Here is a 20288-nt window from a genome sequence, read left to right as displayed (position 1 = left end):
AATGTGTCTGATGATATTTCTAAAAAAATATATTGTATTGATACAAGGCTTTCGCCAAGCCCCAGGGCTGAACACACTTTGAGAATGACTGAACAAAATTAACTTAAAGAAAACGAAGTGTTCTAACATACTCAATGAAAAAGGAGGGTGACATTGTATACAAAGCACACACAATAGGCCTTATTAAATTTAGCTAATATCTGCACAAAGAGAGACGTGACTTGTAAGATGATGGATACGACATCTTCCTACTAATGTTTTATCCTTTAGCTACCTGGGTCTTTAGCCAAGCTATAGTTGCCCCACAAAATTTTAAATCAATTATTTCGATTTGACTTTGAAATAGCGCATAAATTACATCTTATTTCATAAATATTTTTGGTTCCTCCTTTCTATAAAGAAATTAACGAAGCTATATAATTGGCTAAACATTGTCTGATAATAATTATGGCTTATAACCGAAGAATGGGTAGGCGTGTTTATTATAAAAGAATGGTGATATTTTATGTTAAAAGCTTTTTATTATTTTACGTTAGTTTTAAGTCTGTTATTTCTTTCAATATTCTTTTTAATAAACATAACCGCAATTGTTTAAGAGTTAGGACACTACGTCTAGCGCACTTAAAGTAGAGCTTAAAGCTTAAAAAAGCCCTATTGTAATAGGCAAAGAAGTTCGACAGATAAAAATTCCCCTTAATCATTAGCATTAGTCCATACATTAAGGGCCTGTTTCACCACTTCCTGAGAAGTGTCGGATAGGCTATCCACTACTCAACTTGACAGATAGAGTATGGAGAATCTGTCAAGAAAGTTGTGGATAGCCTATCCGGCACTTTATTAGGAAGTGGTGAAACAGGCCACAGAAAATAATATGTTTGGGACATCATACCTTAAGGCGACGCCTAGATAATTTGGCTTTAGCGATATCGATTTTTCTTAGCAATGACTAAAGCTAAGAATATTATAAAGTTCATTGTCAGTATTCATCATGTCTTTGTCTTTGAATTACCCATAGCATAACACGATTGGTAATCTTTTATAACACAGAATAATCAATCAAAAAGACCGTAAAAAAGGGATTCTAATTTTGCCAACCTTTGTTAGCAAAATTAGAATCCATTTTTTTATTTTTTTATCTCCTCTGAGAGTGATTTAAGCTTCCAAAATTTGTACATAGATTGGTTCAAGCATACACTTTAATTTGCCCATAGCTTATATGAAATATATTTATAGTTTTTAAATTACGCGACAAACACCATTTTGTCGCTTACGCCCTTTCCATTTCCTGCTGTTAAATTTCTTGTTTTCTATGATCCGGCCGGCCTCTCATAAAAAACGAGCAATCTAAAACATATCCGACACGGTTTTTTACTTTAACGCGGCGTCACCTTAACCCGTTACTCTACACAGTGGTCTTAAAATAACCACTGCTGACATGACGGTCTTCATGTAACTTCCACAAGAATTTATGTTTTGTGGAACAAACATTGTTATTTGTTTGGGCGTTTGTGTCGTTGGCGTCGCCGCAACGCAAATTCACGACCTACGGTTGTTTGTGTAGGTTTAGGACCTTCATAATAATTAGATCATCAAGTATGTGCGGTTGTATATTACAATATACCCTGCTTTATGATGTACATTGTACAGTCTACAGACCGCATATTTTGTAACGAAATTGTTTGCTATCAACCAGTGCCGTAAATAGGGCGGTGCCACCGGTGCCCAGGCACAGGGCGTAGACTCTGGGGGGCGCAAGAATGGCCAGACCAGTGAGGCCTATATAATATAGCATTGCTCTGGGTACCTATAATATTATCTAAAAAAACCAAGGGCGCAGTTATGGAAGCTCGCACAGGGCACAAAAAAGGCTATTTACGGCACTGCTATCAACATGAAATGAGATGAAATATGTTTTATTTCCAATTTGGAAACAAAATGAGTCTTGAGAAGTGTAGACCCGTAGGGGCTAGTTCTTGGGAACTAGCCCGTAGAGAAGAACCGACGTAAGAAACTCGCAAGAGCCTAAATGCTGCGCCTCTGCGATTTGAATTCAGGAAAAGCTATGCACCCTCTTAAATATATTATTGTTTTGTAGTAGATGTAAGCAGCATATAAAGTAGACTAGCTGTTGCCCGCGACCTCGTCCGCGTGGACTTCAGTTTATAGCGCGCGATGTCAACAAAATTGGTGTCAAATGCTTTTATAAAAAAACCCTGGTACCCCTTAAATCAATACAGCTGTCCAGTGTGCACACCAATAAGTATTTCATTTTTTTATATTAAACTTTATATTTTATGCCAAATTTTAAAGCTTATTTAGCCCCCTAATTACACAACTTTACCCATAAACTATTTATCATTGATAGGTTTAAGGTTACGTCACTGCACAGATAAAGTACTGAGTTATTTAATACCTACCGTAGAATAATCAACAATCGAAAAAAATCGAAACTTAGATGGAAGATGATACCACCTCTTATAGAAAGACTTTTGAGCAAGCGTCAGCGCGATGTAGAAGACGCACGGCGCCATCCATTATGATTTTTTGGAACTAACTTAATTTGAACAAATTTACGCATTTTCACCCCCTTACAACCCTTTTTTTCAGTAAAAAAGTAGCCTATGTCCTTTCTCAGGCCTTAGACTACCTGTATACAAAATTTCATTACAATCGGTTCGGTAGTTTTGGCGTTTGGCGTGAAAGCGAGACTGACAGACAGACAGACAGACAGGGATACTTTCGCATTTATAATATTAGTATAGATTATGTGCACACTGCACAGCTGCTTTTGGGTATTTTGATTAATTAAGGGCCGCGTTACACCGGAATGGCAGCGGCGAGGCGAACAGTTTCAGCGCTGCCATTCCGGTGTAGCGCGGCCCTAAGAGGGGTACCAGTTACCAGGGTTTTAAAAAGTTTTTAAATTTGACACAAATTTTGTTGACACCGCGCGCTATAAACTAAAGTCCACGCGGACGAAGTCGCGGGCAACAGCTAGTTATCAATAAAAACAATATATAATAAAGTAAGTATGATTAGTTCTGTTACAATAATGAAGTAAAAAACAAAACGCCATCTGTTTTCATATATTAGAATTAAAATGTTGATTGCATTGATATATTTTCTGGATGGAATACAGGCCAACACGGTACACTCGAACTCCTTTATTTTAGAGCGCCTTCTGTTGTCAACTCTTCATTTTATATGTTCTTTATTTTATGTGTGTGTTTGTAACTGTGATGTGCGCAATAAAGTATATTCATTCATTCATTCATTCATTTCTAATATATTATAATATTAGAAATGCAGTAGGAGTTCTATAAGATAAGATAGATTGATTATTATTAAACCAAGTGATAATATTATTAAACATATTATTCCAACGTATTAAAAACTATAAACAAAAACATAATAACTAATTATAAGTATGATTAGTTCTATGTTACAATGAAGTAAAAAATAAAATGCCATCTATTGAATCGTATTAGAACTAAAATGTTCATTGCATCGATATATTCCTGAATTTTTTATAATATTATTCATAAAATATATTTAAGATTTTTGAAATATTATTTTAATACACATCCAAGACCCAGGAACATTGAAAACTTTTTGTTCCGCCTGCGGGACTCGAACCCAGGACCCCCGGGATGAGCGCTGGCCACGCGCAATGCGAATTCATTTTCATCGATATTTTCATGGAAATAAGATATTTTCCCACATCAAAATGTAGCCTATGTCCTTTCTCAGACTCTAGAAACAAAATTTCATTGCAATCGGTTCAGTAGTTTTGGCGTGAAAGCGAGACAGACAGACAGACAGACAGACAGAGATACTTTCGCATTTATAATATTAGTATGGATAGTATGGATAATTATTAGTAGCAATTGTTTTGTTTTTGAGTTTGTGTTGGTGGAATTTAAAAAAGGAATTTCCATAAGAGTAACAAAAAATCCATAGGAGTAACAAATATTAAAGTTGCATTGCTACCAAATGGCTTGTAATATACCGTCGTCTCTCATAATTCGTCTCTAAAACGTTTGAATAATTATCTAGTGATGCACATTGATGACACATTACTTGCAATGACGAACATTAATTATGTAATGCTCCTGCTTGTATTTAGATAGGTTAATTCTGGTACATCATCAGAATCACATTCCATATTGCTTTTTAAAAGAGATGATGTTTACTATAAAAGTTTTCTCTTTATAATCTTTTGTTAATATGATGCTTAGGGCCGATTCACACTGGAATGGCAGCGCAGCGGCGAGGATTTTCAGTGTTATAATATGATTTGAAACTTTGTCTTCATTATTGTAATACATAGCGATACTATGACTATGACTTTCTGATAAATGATACTATGACTTTCCTAGTTCCTCAAGAGATACTATGTATTACAATCATGAAGAAAAAGATTAAAATCATATGACACTAGAAAATCCTCGCGGTAAATCCATACTAATTATGGCGACCTCTGTGACTCAGTTGGTGGGCTATTGGTAGCTCAAGCCGGGGGTCGCGGGTTCGAATCCCGCCGACGGAACAAAAAGTTTTCAAAGTTCCTGGGTCATGGATGTGTATTAAATATGTGTATCATATAATAAAAATCTTAAATATATGTATAGTATAAAAGTATTAAATATATTTCCGTTGTCTGGTACCCGTAACACAAGTCCTTCAGGTACTTAGCACGGAGCCAGACTGACGTGGTGTGAAGCGTCCATAGATATTATATATTATATTAATAAATGCAAAATTTGTCAATCTCCGTGTCTGTTACATCATGCTAAAGCCGCTGAATTGACTGTATTGGAACTTACTAGTAAAAACATTCAATCGGCAAAGGACATAGGATAGATTTTAACTCCATAACAATTACGCGTCCCATACGACAAACAAAAAACCTAATCCTAAATAAATTACCTGGTTATTTTTTTTCCAAATACCTCATGGCGTCGATTATACCTGTCACAAGTGTTGATTGAGAAGCCGAGGTGTTAACTTGATGGATCAACCCATCCATCTTGTGAGCTTATTATGTAAATGTAAAAATATACTTAGTCCTCACTCAGAGTGGCTGAATTATTATTATTTGACTTTAATTCAAGGAAGATTTGACACAAGCTTCATAATATTCTTTTGAGAAAATTTTGTTAAATTAAAGTAATTATTAAATACCTCTGCCGTTATTATGTTAAAGAACTAAATACTAATTTAAAACCCATCTAAGTAATATTCTAAAGGATATGGTTTTTAAATATGTTTGAGATAAGGCTCTAAATTAACCTAATATTATAGAAAATTATATAGTTTTCCCATGAGATAATATAAGAAAAAGTTAGTTGAAAATGTTGTTAGCTAAAATGAATATTTGTTTGTAAGCATTTTCAATAAGTTTCTCAAAAGATTTAAACCTGAAATGTCTTTTGTGAATTGTAAAGCAGGAATTTCCACAATGCCTCAGGGAACAGTCAAAGGATAATCAAAAAGTATTATTCCCGTGGCTCACAGCCTGTTTCTCAAAATACTTACGACTTTAAAGTTGTAGAGACAAATATTTGAGTACTTACTATTCAAAATGAGAATAGAATTTCATCATATTTCATCATCATTTCCTTTAAACCTTAAATAAGCCGTTTCCTAAAGTATGGATATATATTGGAGGGGATTGGTAGAAGATATTATGAAAAGAACCATTCCACTGTTGTTCTCGTAAACTCTTTGAGGTAACAAAGACTGAAGATGGGACTGAAGGTTAAAGAAATAGTCTCATGAGAGATCCCTGAAAGTTAAAGTTCCGTCTTAGGGTCAGGTCTCATTGGAGCACACTTAATGTGACGATGAAAATATTTATCTATATTATATAATATTATAAACCGAAAGAGTTTTTTTTTGTTTGAACGCGCTAATCTCAGGAACTACTCGTCCGATTTGAAATATTCTTTCAGCGTTAGATAGCCTATTTAATTATTTATGGAGAAAATCTATAGGCTATATTTTATCACGCTAAGACTAATAGGAGCGAAGAAATAGAGTAAAAAGTGAAAAAAGGGAGGTTTTTTTTTATATTTAAAATTATCTTAAGATACTACTGGAGCAATTTTTATGTTATTTGGCACACATGAAGAATAGACCATGTGAAAGGATATAGGTTTCTTTTTTGCGGAAAAATGTACGGTTTTCGTAACATTCCTAAATTACGCGGGCGAAGCCGCGCGGAACAGCTAGTTAATAATATTTTGAGCGCCAAGTCTGAATATTCAATGTGAATAATATTCTTGTGTAGTGAATAAAATAAGTTCAACTTTTAACAGCTCAATTACGAGTATAAAGCCCGTCACAGACTTAGCTATAATATATAATATTAATATATTTATAGCTCGGCATATTAATATATATTTTCTATACTAATTTCGCGTGACCACACACTCAGCTATAATATATATTTCTGTATCATGTGGATTTAGTATAGAAAATATGTCTAGCTATAAATATATTAATATATATTATAGGTTAAGTCTGTGACGGGCTTTATGCATAATCACCTTGAAATATGTCTGCTCGGGTCAGTCTTTTTCATTTTCCTCTATTTCCTCTTAAACTCCCGTTTGTTCCAGTCGAGGTAACCTGCGGCTACGTGGTGTCACACAACGTCACCTATTTCCTGTCCCCCGGGTTCCCCGAGCTGTGGTCTGCTGAGGGGAACTGCAGCATCAGGGTGGATGCCGCCCATGCTGGCATCACGCAGCTGAGGGTGGACTTCCTGCACTTCACCATTGTAAGTACTTCGGGGACAAAGTGGGGAAAGATGATACTTTTATAAGAAAGTCATATTATTACTTTAGGGCGTGCATGTGTATGCAGTACCCTGTACACTATATACAGGTTGTAAAAAGACTAATTGATAATACTTTAGGGTGTGTGTATACCCTATTGTTCACTGTGAAAGTAGCAGCACACACTACTACCTATATATATATATTTTTTATTTTTTTTAATAATTTTTTTTCAACTCTTGTCTCTGGGACTAAGCTGATCTCAGACTGGCCGTGTGAGCATTGTCTAACGGCCATTCCCAATATTTGATCTATGTCTGGTTTTGCCCTACTAGAGATAGGAATATCTCACAATTGACCTAAAATATATGTCTCTAATGTCTAATGTGAGTTATTCCTATCTCTAGTAGGGCAAAACCAGAGATAGATCAAATATTGGGAACGGCCGTTATAGTATCTTAGATTCAATAAAAAAACTATAATCCATTTTCAATTTGTCAACTTGTTGTCAACAGACTTCAACCATAAATAAAAGAGTATAATTCGTATGTATGCTTGTCACTCAAAAATCTGTCATTTCTCATGTAGGTGTGTTGTAGTGTGTGTAATGTTTTATTTGTTAAAAAAATGTATGATAAAAGCATAAACTTATAATATACTGTTTATAAGTTTATGGATAAAAGCATTATTTCAAAATAATATTAGCTCGATGCACTTCTTCACCATATAAACTATAACTGTGCAAAATTTCATGCACCTAGGTTTCCCCATTTTTCGTAAAAAGGATTACAAAGTTTTTCGTTCGCGTATTAATATTACGAGTATGATACTCTGCGCATGAGGTTCACGAGATAAGGATCTTTTCGTTCGCGATTTTTGAGCTTGAAAATTGTGCTTGACATCCATATCCACACTAATATTATGAATGCGAAAGTGTGTCTGGCTGTCTGTTACCTCTTCACGCCTAAACGGCTGAACCTATTGGGCTGAAATTTGGTACAGAGATACTTTGAGCCCCGGGAAAGGACATAGGATACTTTTTATCCCGAAAAAATGTACGGTTCCCACGCGGATAAACTAATTCTGGCGCAACGGAGTTGCGGGCGTCATCTAGTACACAATACAACACATCTCTGCATGTTTATTAGAGAGTGTAGCAAAATTTTATATTTTTTTAAAACCACTTGCTTAGGTAATTCATATTATTGATAGATATAGCATAGTTCCTATATGTTTTGGAACTCATAGGAAGAAAATTTGAAATTGTATCTGGTGCATTACTGTAAGTTTAACTGCATTTTCCTCCCCGAAGGAAAATCCCACTTTTCCCCGCATCGGACTTTTGGGACCGCACAGTGGAGAAATATAATCGCATTGCACTATGCAATGGTAAATACATTTGGGAATTCGGACGTGGAACAGGGCCTTTAGTTTTATTCCATACCAAACTTAGATATCTAAACGTATGGAATTTTACCTTACATATCGCAAAGGCCATTATGATTAAAAAAGACGCGTCATATCGAATCCCATACAATCTATACATATAATAAAACTGTAGAAATGAAGATTCTGTACATTAAAGATATTCAAAAAATAATAAGCGGAGGGTGTCACTACATCGCTATAGAAGCCAAAAACGTGGTCAGTTTTTTTGTCTGTTTGTCTGTCTGTCTGTCTGTATGTTTGTTCCACTATCACACGAAAACTACTGATCCGATTTGAATGCGGTTTTCGCAGATATATTTGTCTTCTTCCAACTTAACATCTGGTGTATAAAAATCACCCCCCTCAACCCTCTAAGGGGACCAAAGAGGGGGTCAGATTTTGTATCAAACTTTTTTCTTTAATGGACCTAATTCATATTATTAACTGATTTTCCAACTTAACATCTGGTGTATAATTTTTGTGTGGTTGGTGGGGGGGCACCCCTCTTAGTGGACAAAAGAGGGGGTAAGATTTTGTATCAACTGATGAAGTAGAAATACTATGATGGCAAAACAACGTTTGCCGGGACAGCTAGTCCATACTAATATTATAAATGTCATGTCTGTCTGTCTGTAACCTCTTCACGCCCAAATCATTGCACCGAATTTGCTGAATTTTTTTATGGAAATACTTTAAGTCCCGGGGAAAGGACATACGAAATAATCGAATACAAGTTGTCTAAATGCCCAGGAATAATCAGATCGGCTACACTCCGCTATTGTGAGTACTTTTGGGATTTGAGTTGCGGTGGACGCTTCTAGAAGTAATCAGATCAGCGAATCCATTTTTAAACCCACAAAGGAACGAGTTCGTTATTGATTTTCAAGCTGTTATTTCAAAGTGCTGATATTTTATAATTTCTCCAGATACGTTACCTGGACTGCATACAAGTTTAGTATAGTTACTGTAATCTGCATAAGTTTAAATTATTGATGCAGTGCTGATTCACCGCATATATAACAACTAGCTTTTTTCTGCGACACCGCATATTTAACAAGTACCTTTTTTCTGCGACACCGCATATTTAACAATTAGCTTTTTTCTGCGACACCGCATATTTAACAAGTACCTTTTTCTGCGACACCGCATATTTAACAATTAGCTTTTTTCTGCGACACCGCATATTTAACAAGTACCTTTTTTCTGCGACACCGCATATTTAACAATTAGCTTTTTTCTGCGACACCGCATATTTAACAACTAGCTTTTTTCTGCGACAGCGCATATTTAACAACTAGCTTTTTTCTACGACACCGCCTATCCCACGGAAACTGTATCCTTTTTTGAGATAAAAAAAGTAGCCTATATTTTAACCTAGAGTCTAAACCTAGAATACTGCGTGAAAATTAATCATTAAAATCCGTTCCTTCGTTTTTTCCTAAAGAAGTAACAAAAAACATAGACAAACTCGCGCCTTTGTGATATCTTAGATGTGATATCTTATTAGAGTGATAAATTAGACTTTAGATAATCTGGAGTTTAGAGACCTGTACCTAATTAGATAATGATAAACAAATACATAAAACGTAGCTACAATCGCATTACAACAATTAGAAACATCATCGTTACATTAGCAAATCGGGACTGACGTCTCACGGTGCTAAGCAACTTACAACGACCGATACGACACGATTTCATAAATTATCTAATTAGCTGACCTAGCAGATGTTGTTTTGCTCTAATTTTATGGATTATTTCTTGTCTAGTATCAATATAAAATGTAGATAAAAACCTATTCTCAGTCCTAAGGAATGTACATACAAAATTTAATTAAAATCGGTTGATCCGTTTTGGAGGAGTTTGTGCACAAACACTGTGACACGATAATTTTGTATTAGACGATTTTGGGTCTATTGAGATTGAGTTGTAACGGGTCTAATCCTATGCAGATTGCAGTTCATATAAACGTATTATTAGAATCTATGGGAAAAGAACAGTGAAAAATTCATGTAATGGATTATATATTTTGAGAAATACTTTCTGTTATAACAATATTATATTGTGTATTATTTACCGATTTTTCCTTATTATTTGTAGGTATAAATTTGCATTTAATCCGTACTATATTCAAACGCCTTTTCTGTCGTGTGTAGGTATCTCATAAGTATGGACTAAATTATTCTGAAACAACTCCTTATCTAAGATATCGTAGACATCGTGTCGTGTCGACATGTCGTGCTATGTAAGTGATCTCCAAGATACTTAGCGAGCACATTAATACAGCTTTACAACGAATTCGTCCTATTAACGCGGAGCATTAAGCCGCTCATCCTTATTTATGGCGTCGCAGCCTTCTCACGAATAATTTACTTTTATGAATTGCGATAAATTGTGTATTAAGTAATTAAGCAATGATTTGAAGAGCCTGATTGTAATACGTATTTTTTTGTTTAAAGGATATGTGTTATTCGGGGACTCCGCGCCCGCGGTATACCTATTGCATAGCATTTTTGATCATCTTTTAAAATTATGATTCACCATCGACCGGCACAATGACGCCGCACCTCTGTGCAGTCGTAGTGGAGGATATTAGATTATTTTCGTTACGAAATTTCTTGTTTCAGTCGCCGCGCTCAAAGCTCGCGATGAAAATGCAATAGCTCCATAAGTTTGTAATTTACAAAATAGAGCAAATTATAATACTATCCTTAATAGTGCAAGCTGAAGTTAAACTTGAGATTTTGTTTGGATCTCAATCTGCGTAGAACCTAAATCATAACAGATGATACTACTAATGGACGTTACCCCTTCCAGTTTTCTTGATTGGTAACACTCGGTAACGCTCCCGCATACCTAACATCTAGCGTTAGACCAATGAAGGTCAATTTTATCACTTTTTTATTTTATGTCTCTAGGGTCAGCCTAATCGGATGACTGGAGAGTGTGACGAGGACAGGATGATGCTGGGGGAGGGAGAAAGCAATATCACGCTGTGCGGACAGAACCATGGCCAACATAGTGAGTATTAATCAAATTTTTTTATAGCAGGAATCCGTGAAATCATTACTGCTACTGCTGTGAGATAATTAAATGACAAAAGCGACAGTAACTTCTTAGAACTGGAATTCGAAAATCAATTTATAGACTGACTAGCTGTTGCCCGCGACTTCGTCCGCGTGGACTTCAGTTTATAGCGCGCGATGTCAACAAAATTGGTGTCAAAAGCTTTTATAAAAAAACCCTGGTACCCCTTAAATCAATACAGCTGTGCAGTGTGCACACAATAAGTATTTCATTTTTTTATATTAAACTTTATACTTTATGCCAAATTTTAAAGCTTATTTAGCCCTCCAATTACACAACTTTACCCATAAACTATTTATCATTGATAGATTTAAGGTTACGTCACTGCAGATAAAGTACTGAGTTATTTAATACCGTAGAATAGATATAACAATCGAAAAAAATCGAAACTTAAAAAGATGATACCACGTCTTATAGAAAGACTTTTGAGCAAGCGTCAGCGCGATGTAGAAGACGCACGGCGCCATCTATTATGAATTGTTGGAACTAACTTAATTTGAACAAATTTACGCATTTTCACCCCCTTACAACCCTTTTTTCCAGTAAAAAAGTAGCCTATGTCCTTTCTCAGGCTTTAGACTATCTGTATACAAAATTTCATTACAATCGGTTCGGAAGTTTTGGCGTTTGGCGTGAAAGCGAGACTGACAGACAGACAGACAGACAGAGATACTTTTGGCGTTTGGCGTGAAAGCGAGACTGACAGACAGACAGACAGACAGAGATACTTTCGCATTTATAATATTAGTATAGATTATGTGCACACTGCATAGCTGTTTTTGGGTATTTTGATTAATTAAGGGCCGCGCTACACCGGAAGCACTTACCAGGGTATTAAAAAGTTTTTAAATTTGACACAAATTTTGTTGACACCGCGCGCTATAAACTAAAGTCCACGCGGACGAAGTCGCGGGCAACAGCTAGTATTATTCATAAAATATGTTTAAGATTTTTGAAATTTTATTTTAATACACATCCAAGACCCAGGAACATTGAAAACTTTTTGTTCCGCCTGCGGGACTCGAACCCAGGACCCCCGGGATGAGCGCTGGCCACGCGCAATGCGAATTCATTTTCATCGATATTTTCATGGAAATAAGATATTTTCCCACATCAAAATGTAGCCTATGTCCTTTCTCAGACTCTAGAATAACTGTATACAAAATTTAATTGCAATCGGTTCAGTAGTTTTGGCGTGAAAGCAAGACAGACAGACAGACAGACAGACAGACAGAGATACTTTCGCATTTATAATATTAGTATGGATAGTATGGATTAGAAATGCAGTAGGAGTTCTACATAAGATAAGATAGATTGATTATTATTATACCAAGTGATAATATTATTAAACATAATATTCTAACGTATTAAAAACTATAAACAAAAACATACTAACTAATAAATATGATTAGTTCTATGTTACAATAAAGTAAAAAATAAAACGCCATCTGTTGAATCGTATTAGAACTAAAATGTTCATTCCATCGATATATTTCTGGATTTTTTATAATATTATACATAAAATATGTTTAAGATTTTTGAAATTTTATTTTAATACACATCCAAGACCCAGGAACATTGGAAACTTTTTGTTCCGCCTGCGGGACTCGAACCCAGGACCCCCGGGATGAGCGCTGGCCACGCGCAATGCGAATTCATTTTCATCGAAATTTTCATGGAAATAAGATATTTTCCCACATCAAAATGTAGCCTATGTCCTTTCTCAGACTCTAGAATAACTGTATACAAAATTTCATTGCAATCGGTTCAGTAGTTTTGGCGTGAAAGCAAGACAGACAGACAGACAGACAGACAGACAGACAGAGATACTTTCGCATTTATAATATTAGTATGGATAAGCAAGAAGGAATATTTTGGTAGATTTTTCACACAATTATTAACACTTAATACGGTTCCCTTTTTTCTCCCATTAAATATAGCCTATATTCAGCAGAAATAGTGTGGATTAAAAAATATGCATTAATACTTCCATCGTGCATCGGCATCGTGGGTATCGCAGACACAATAGATCTTCAATTGTTATGCTGGCAGCCGGCTGCCGCTATTGGAGATTTATAGTTAAAGAAATTAATTAATTATAATAGCAATCAAAAATAATAGTCATTCAAAACTTATTTTAAAAAGTTCTAAAAATATTACTTTCGTAGTCATAACTTTTAAAGCTTTTTTGAAATTAGGATTATAATAATGAAGCACGATAGTCTATATCAAATCAATAAAGCAGCACCCGGCTGTCGCATAACTATTGAAAATCTATTGTGTCTGCGATTCCCACGATCGAGGTAATATTTACGTGGACTCTCCGGGCGAGTCTGTGGCACTGATAATTAAATCTCTCCCCTACCGCACGCACACCCGCGCATCGCGCCTTGACGCCCAATTCGCAACGTGCAGCAGAAATCGTAATATTTTAATTTCGCCATAACATTAAAACCAAACGTCCAATTTTAATCATTCAAAGACCGAATATTATCTACATTAACTGTACTTAGTGATGAAATAATTTATTTTGATAAGGGTCAATAGCATGATTTAAATAAACGCATTTAAATATAGTCCAAAAAAAATTCTAGATTTTTTAATAAAAAAATGGTTATTGTGCCTCACTCAACATAGATAGGTATAGTGTGTCGCGGACTTTTTTGTAGATATTTAAAAGATCTATAATTACTTAGAACATTTTATGCCTCTATCTTTTATAGTTTAGGCAGCGTACGCAAAATAAGTAACTTTTCTGGTTGATTTTTTAAACCTTGCGTCCGAAAATCCCAAATATCTTACGGAACCTTATATTTTTCCAAAATAAAAATTAGCCTATGTTCAGCAGAAATAATGCAGGATTCCAATGGTAAAAGAATTTTTCAAATCGGTCCAGTAGTTTCGGAGCCTATTCGACTCAAACAAACAAACAAACAAACAAACAAAAAATCAAATCTTTCCTCTTTATAATAGTAGTGTAGATGAAGTTAAAACGGCCTTGCGATCATTACCTTCAAGGCTTGTTAAAAGAGTTTTCAAACAGGGTGACCTTTTCTTAAGACTAGGGAGCAGCTGCATTCTTCAGTCTATACTCTAACAATAAGCCTGATTTTTATTCAGGTTCTCGGGTTTATTCACCGTTAGCTCGTCGTTTTAATAACCGACTCTATTTCAGTATACTACACCATACCCCCTCGCAACGAGACCCGTGAAGAGGGGGAACTCCCTCGCACTCATGGTACGACCCTGGAGGTGCGAGCTGTAGGGGAGGTACCACGGCTGTTCCTTATGCGGATAACCCAGCTGCCACTCGCTCATGCCGCGCCGCATAACTGCTTGCAGTATTACACTGGTGATAATGGTGAGTATGAAGCCTTCCTTGATGTTTAGAAATAGTAAGGGGTTAACTCCATAAGGTCTAATGGAACCAAAATAAAACTAGGTGTGCCACAAGGGTCCATTTTAGGGCCTTTTCTTTTTCTCATCTATATAAATGATTTACCTTATCTTGTTAAAGATAAGCATGAGATAGTACTTTTTGCTGATGACACTTCACTAATTTTTAATGTGAAGAGGCGACAATTTAATTATGACGAGGTAAATAGTGCTCTCTCAAAAATAGTACATTGGTTTAATGCTAATAATTTACTTTTGAACTCTAATAAAACAAAATGTTTAAAATTTATCTTGCCAAATGTTAGGCAAGTACAAACCAATGTACTATTAAATGATGAGAAAATGAATTTAGTAGACACCACCGTATTCCTAGGCATAACGCTGGATTGTAAGTTACAATGGGGTCCACATATTGCGAAACTGGCAGATAAGCTTAGTTCTGCAGCATATGCTGTTAAAAAAATTCGTGAAATCACTGATGTAGAGACCGCGCGATTAGTTTACTTTAGCTACTTTCATAGCATAATGTCTTACGGCATCCTCTTGTGGGGAAACGCGGCGAACATTAATACAATATTTGTGCTGCAGAAGCGAGCTATTCGTTCTATTTATAAGATGTCGTCTTTGGAATCTCTAAGAGAAAAATTTAAAGAAATAAGAATTCTGACCGTCACATCTCAATACATTTTGGAAAATCTCTTATATGTTAGAAAGAACATAAATATTTTCAAAAAGAAAAGTGATAATCACAATGTAAATACTAGAAATAAGAACAAGTTAGCAATACCAATGTTCAGACTAGCCAAAATAAGCAAATCCTTTAAAGGCCAATGTATACGCCTATATAATAAAATCCCAGAAAATGTTCAAAATCTACCTTTAAACAAATTTAAAAAAGCAGTTAAAGAACGTTTGTGTGCTAAAGCGTATTATAAAGTCAATGATTTCTTTGAGGACAGCACACCTTGGGAATAGGGTGGCTCCATGCAGGTTACTTTTCTTTTAATTTTGTTACACAGCTGTAAGCCATAACATTGTAATTTTCCATTTTTTTTTGCAAAAGATGGCCCCGTGCGAGTTTCTTACGCCGGTTCTTCTCGGCGGGGTAGTTCCCGAACCGGTGGTAGGCAACGTAGTTTCTTCGTTCGACTTTCAAAAAGTGTATCATGATACCCATTTTGAATAAAAATATATTTTATTTATTTTATTTATTTATGTTAAAAAGAGCCAAAATCAAAGTTCAGCGATATAAATATGGTTGCTGAAAATAGTAAAAGGAGCTTCGGATTGATTGACTATTCTGTCTCGCTTCGAAGATTATATTCCCTTGAGGCCTCCACTAATATTTCCGAAAACCTGTGGCCTGGCCTTCAGGGTTAAAAGGTTCTGCAGTGGAAGGCCATCGTCTATGTGACTGGTCACATTGGAATATAGATGCCCTCAATCCTGTTATAAAATTATCTACATGTCTCAAACTTATTTTCTGTTAAACACTTCTTAAACTAATCACTTAAGCATTGAATGACCGCGGCTGATAAACAAATTGTTCAATTTCAATAAGTAAAGACTTTTCAAGCATATGCAGTATACAGGTAAACCTAAAGACGACGCCATATAGCCAGAGTCCAAATTAGTCGTTAGATCTCATGGACATAACATTTATATGACGTCATAATATTATATTGGCGATAAACTGTTCCCGAAGCTTCCAAGACCCCATAAAACAGTAGTGGGAGTGCACTATCGTATAGTAGAAATATCAATTGATAGCAGTTTATAGGCAACACAAACCTCAACAACTCTATGTGACCTCATTTTATGGTTATGAGTACTTTTATATGAAGTTTTAAAAATATATTCGCTATCGTCGGTTTTTAGGAATGCGTATTAGCGATGCAAGTTTACAACTATTGACCGCATATTGGTGAATATTGTTTACCATTAAGAGGAGCGATGTTAGGGTGACAATATATAGGTTTACTTAACTCTGAAATGACTTATCGTCTTTCACCGGTCGTGAAGACAAGTCGTATACTATTTAATAGCTTCCGCTTTTTTCTCAGGTACAATACGAACGTTTAACTACGCGTCGAACGGTCGTCATCTGGCCAGCCAGGAGTACCGCGCGTGCGTTCGTCGCAACTCCGGCTTCTGTTCCATCCGGTACGCGCAGTGCGACCGCCGGTCCTTCCGAATTGGCAGTAGGGGCCCGACGATGATGAATACTATAGGTGAGTGGTGATGATTAGATTCAAGAATTGCAGGATGAAGATATTAAAAGTTTGGGAAGCTGGCAATGCTTCAAAACGACAAACAGTTTACATTGGTTCTCGAATCTTCGGTCGTCTCGTCGATTGTAAAAGCGAACGATATCGTAGACACAAGACACAAGGCCGCCTATACGACCAGACGATGAAAGTGTTTATTAACTCAAAGAATATTGAAAATTACCTACATAATCTAAAGAAACTGTGCAGAAAGTCTTTTATGGTTTCAACATAAAGCAAGAAGGAACTATTCCTAAAGTTTCTTTCAATGATGACCACGTTTTTAATGAACTATGTGTTCGACACTAAAGTTTTTAAATTTATGAACTACAACAATTAATTTATGATGCTACAGGTGGGCTGGACGCTCTGGAGCCTGTGTCCAGTACTCCAACAGCAGTACAGAGTGACATGCTACCAATGAATGGTTCACAATTTGTTTTACCTCATCCATTCATAAAATATATACTAATGCTCATAAGATTTATTATACAATTATGTATTTATGTAAAACAGAAATAGCGTATGCTTTTCTAGAGCTATATTCCAACAGTTATAACTGTCGGTGGAGGATCAATGATGCAAGCAATTAGAAAACAATAAGTCTCATGAAATGACTCCATGCAATCGTAAAGAATCCATTCAGCAAGAAATCAGAAAACAACTGGATTTATGACTACTCATGACTTTCGCCAACATATTTTAGTAATCAGAAAACAACTAGACTCATGGCTTCTTCCGACTTATTATTCTGCCTCTCATATTTATAATGGTATCTTTCTCATAATAATTTATAATAATATCATTATCTAAACTTTTAATAAGGCTTTCAGAAACCTCGCTTACATCCCAAAGTTACGTAAATCGACGTAATTTATATAACATGTGGATTTTCCTTTGACGAGTCCCAAGTACTTTTAATTGGGTAGGCTTACTCCATAATTAATTTTCGTCTGATCATGCGTCGTTCAAATCCATATTTCCTTTTGCATGATATTTTATTGAAGTATTTTCCATTGTTCGGGCGATGTTTTCGACACTGCATGAGTGACATTCGGAGAATTTGAAGCAAGCACGATTTATTTTGGTTGGGTTATGTCTGGTCAATGTTAGTCTTGATCTGTTGGCTACTCTCGGCATAACCCGACCAAATTGCATGCACTAATGAATATTTTTCTGATCATCATCAATCATCAGTCTTGTGAAACCAACATTCAAGAAATTATTAACTGATAGGTCTTTCCTATAGTTACAGAGGCACCACCTCAAATGCCGGTTATGAATGATGATGATGACGATGATGAAGAGGGTTCCGGGGCTGATCCTCTGATAATCGAGCAGCGACCAGTTTCCAATAAGACTCAACCGAGCGCCATGTCACGGGTAAGTATTCCATGAAAAAAATTTAAGGGTCTGCCATCAAGTAGGTGACCATTCGAAGCTTGATAGGGGGCCATCAAGTTGTCTTTATGAAAATAATATCAACGTTTAGAACTTGCCTCGCCGATACGGAGGTCGCGGGTTTAATTCTTGAGTTGCGTTGGAACAATGATAAAATGTTTACAACTATGAGTTAGTAGAGTTCATCTTGACAACCATCTATCTCTTACTACGCGTAAGAGTAGATAGTTGTCGAGATGAATTATTGTCCATGAGTCGGAAGAACTTTATAAATGGTGCATACACTAAAATGTCAAATAGATAATGTCATTATAAAACCTTCCAGATATGGAACTTCATCCTCCCCATTTGGATGTGGGGTAGAAGCGGGCGTGGGGGGCGGGTGCTGCGCTGGTCGCCATACCTGCAGCACCTAGACGGGGGGACCCTGCAGTACTTCGGATATGGCACCTCAGGGGCTTCAGGGTATGGACGCCAAAGGTGCACGGATAGGATCAGCATACCCTGCGAGAACGAGTATTTTGTTTATGTGAGTCAATTATTATAATAGAAATTAGGTTACAGATATTGTGGATGGTTTATTTGGGAAGATATTTTGTATTGGGATGTGATCGCATTCCTATACTGATTACATCATGGCGATTGCTCCGAAGAATTGCTAGGACTTTGAACGACATGCGACTGATGAACACTTATAATGCTAAAAGCACTCCTTCCTTTGTCTACGTATTGATTTGAAGTTGGAAGGTGAGAGGAGCTGACAAAGCTACATACCGCATGTTGTTCTTTCTGACCTTCTCTTTTCTTCTTAGGGCCAAGGGCTTGGTGTCTGCGACCCGTACCACTGCGGGAACAGCTTCTGCCCCGGTCAGCTATACGAGGACTGCTCAGTTCAGACGTCCATCACGCCCTTCGCCGTGTCGGTCCACTTCGGTCCGCCGACCCTGAAGAACAACCCTGAAGAGAACATCGGAGTCTGCCTGCAGTACCGACAAGTGCCCTGTAATGAGTAGGGTACGAATACGCTCTCTTCTTCAAACTCTCGTATTCCCACTTAAAAGGCCGGCAACGCACCTGCAGCTCGATGTTGTGAGTGTCCATGGGCGACGGTAGTTGCTTTCCATCAGGTGACTTGTTTGCTCGTTTGCCGCTTATTTTATATTTAAAAGATACGCGACAAGAAGATGCATTTTTTTGATTAGCTGTTCGAAAATAGACCATTATTTACTTACTTCATTAGAAAATATGCAGAAAAATGCGAGAGGAGGCAAGAAATTTAATTTTTAACGTCGTTTTTATGAATGTATATAAAATTGCATCGCGTCGTGTGCTAATTCAGTTAACCCAAGCTAATGCTTGGGGACAAATTTAGTCTTTGTAGTAGAGTTTTGTTGCGGATGTCAAAGTGGGTATTATAAATTCCAATTAAACGACAAAATATACAATATGGAGACAATTTTGTCGTCGCATCTGTCGGCTCAAAACAAAAAGAAAAGTTATGTTTCAATTAGAATAATATAGACTTGACTTGGCATGGCGAACACACGAAATTAATATTCCAAAAAGGAGAAGATTATAATATTTTGCTAAACGATGACAGCTTGGCTAAGTGTGTTGTGTGAGATTTCGTCACTTACCATGAGCAGTCGAAAGTTATTTTTAAGTAATGTTGTATGGCATCAAATTTGTTATAATTTTTAACCAATGGTTATATTATAATGCCTTACAAATTACAGTTAACTTTATCACGGTAAGAAGTGACAAAACTCGCTCTCAGCATAGTTTTAAAGAATGTTTCATCGAGGAAATTTATTCATAGGCAGTTGACGGACCTACGTCAATTGGTCGGATTAAGTTAATTCAATGTAAGCTGTGATCTGTCGGCTGGATTTGACAAAACGCGACCAAATTAAGTATGTTCGCCTTTTGC

The 20288-nt window shown here is 36.3% G+C and overlaps 1 protein-coding gene across 1 annotated transcript in view; it reads left to right on the top strand.

The window, feature by feature from the left end:
• Window positions 1-19396, top strand: part of LOC121735437 — a 50762-nt gene extending 31366 nt beyond the window's left edge. Inside the window, exons 3-10 of the mRNA XM_042126274.1 lie at window positions 6624-6784; window positions 11126-11228; window positions 14470-14655; window positions 16754-16921; window positions 17313-17384; window positions 18207-18340; window positions 18684-18887; window positions 19171-19396. Coding sequence (XP_041982208.1) covers window positions 6624-6784; window positions 11126-11228; window positions 14470-14655; window positions 16754-16921; window positions 17313-17384; window positions 18207-18340; window positions 18684-18887; window positions 19171-19371 — 1229 coding nt within the window. The 3' untranslated portion in view covers window positions 19372-19396. The remainder of the gene's footprint in view (window positions 1-6623; window positions 6785-11125; window positions 11229-14469; window positions 14656-16753; window positions 16922-17312; window positions 17385-18206; window positions 18341-18683; window positions 18888-19170) is intronic.
• Window positions 19397-20288: the final 892 nt, after the last annotated feature.

Source organism: Aricia agestis, chromosome 17 (genome assembly GCF_905147365.1).
Source record: "Aricia agestis chromosome 17, ilAriAges1.1, whole genome shotgun sequence".
Taxonomy (NCBI): domain Eukaryota; kingdom Metazoa; phylum Arthropoda; class Insecta; order Lepidoptera; family Lycaenidae; genus Aricia; species Aricia agestis.
This window is presented reverse-complemented; position numbering and strand designations above follow the sequence as displayed.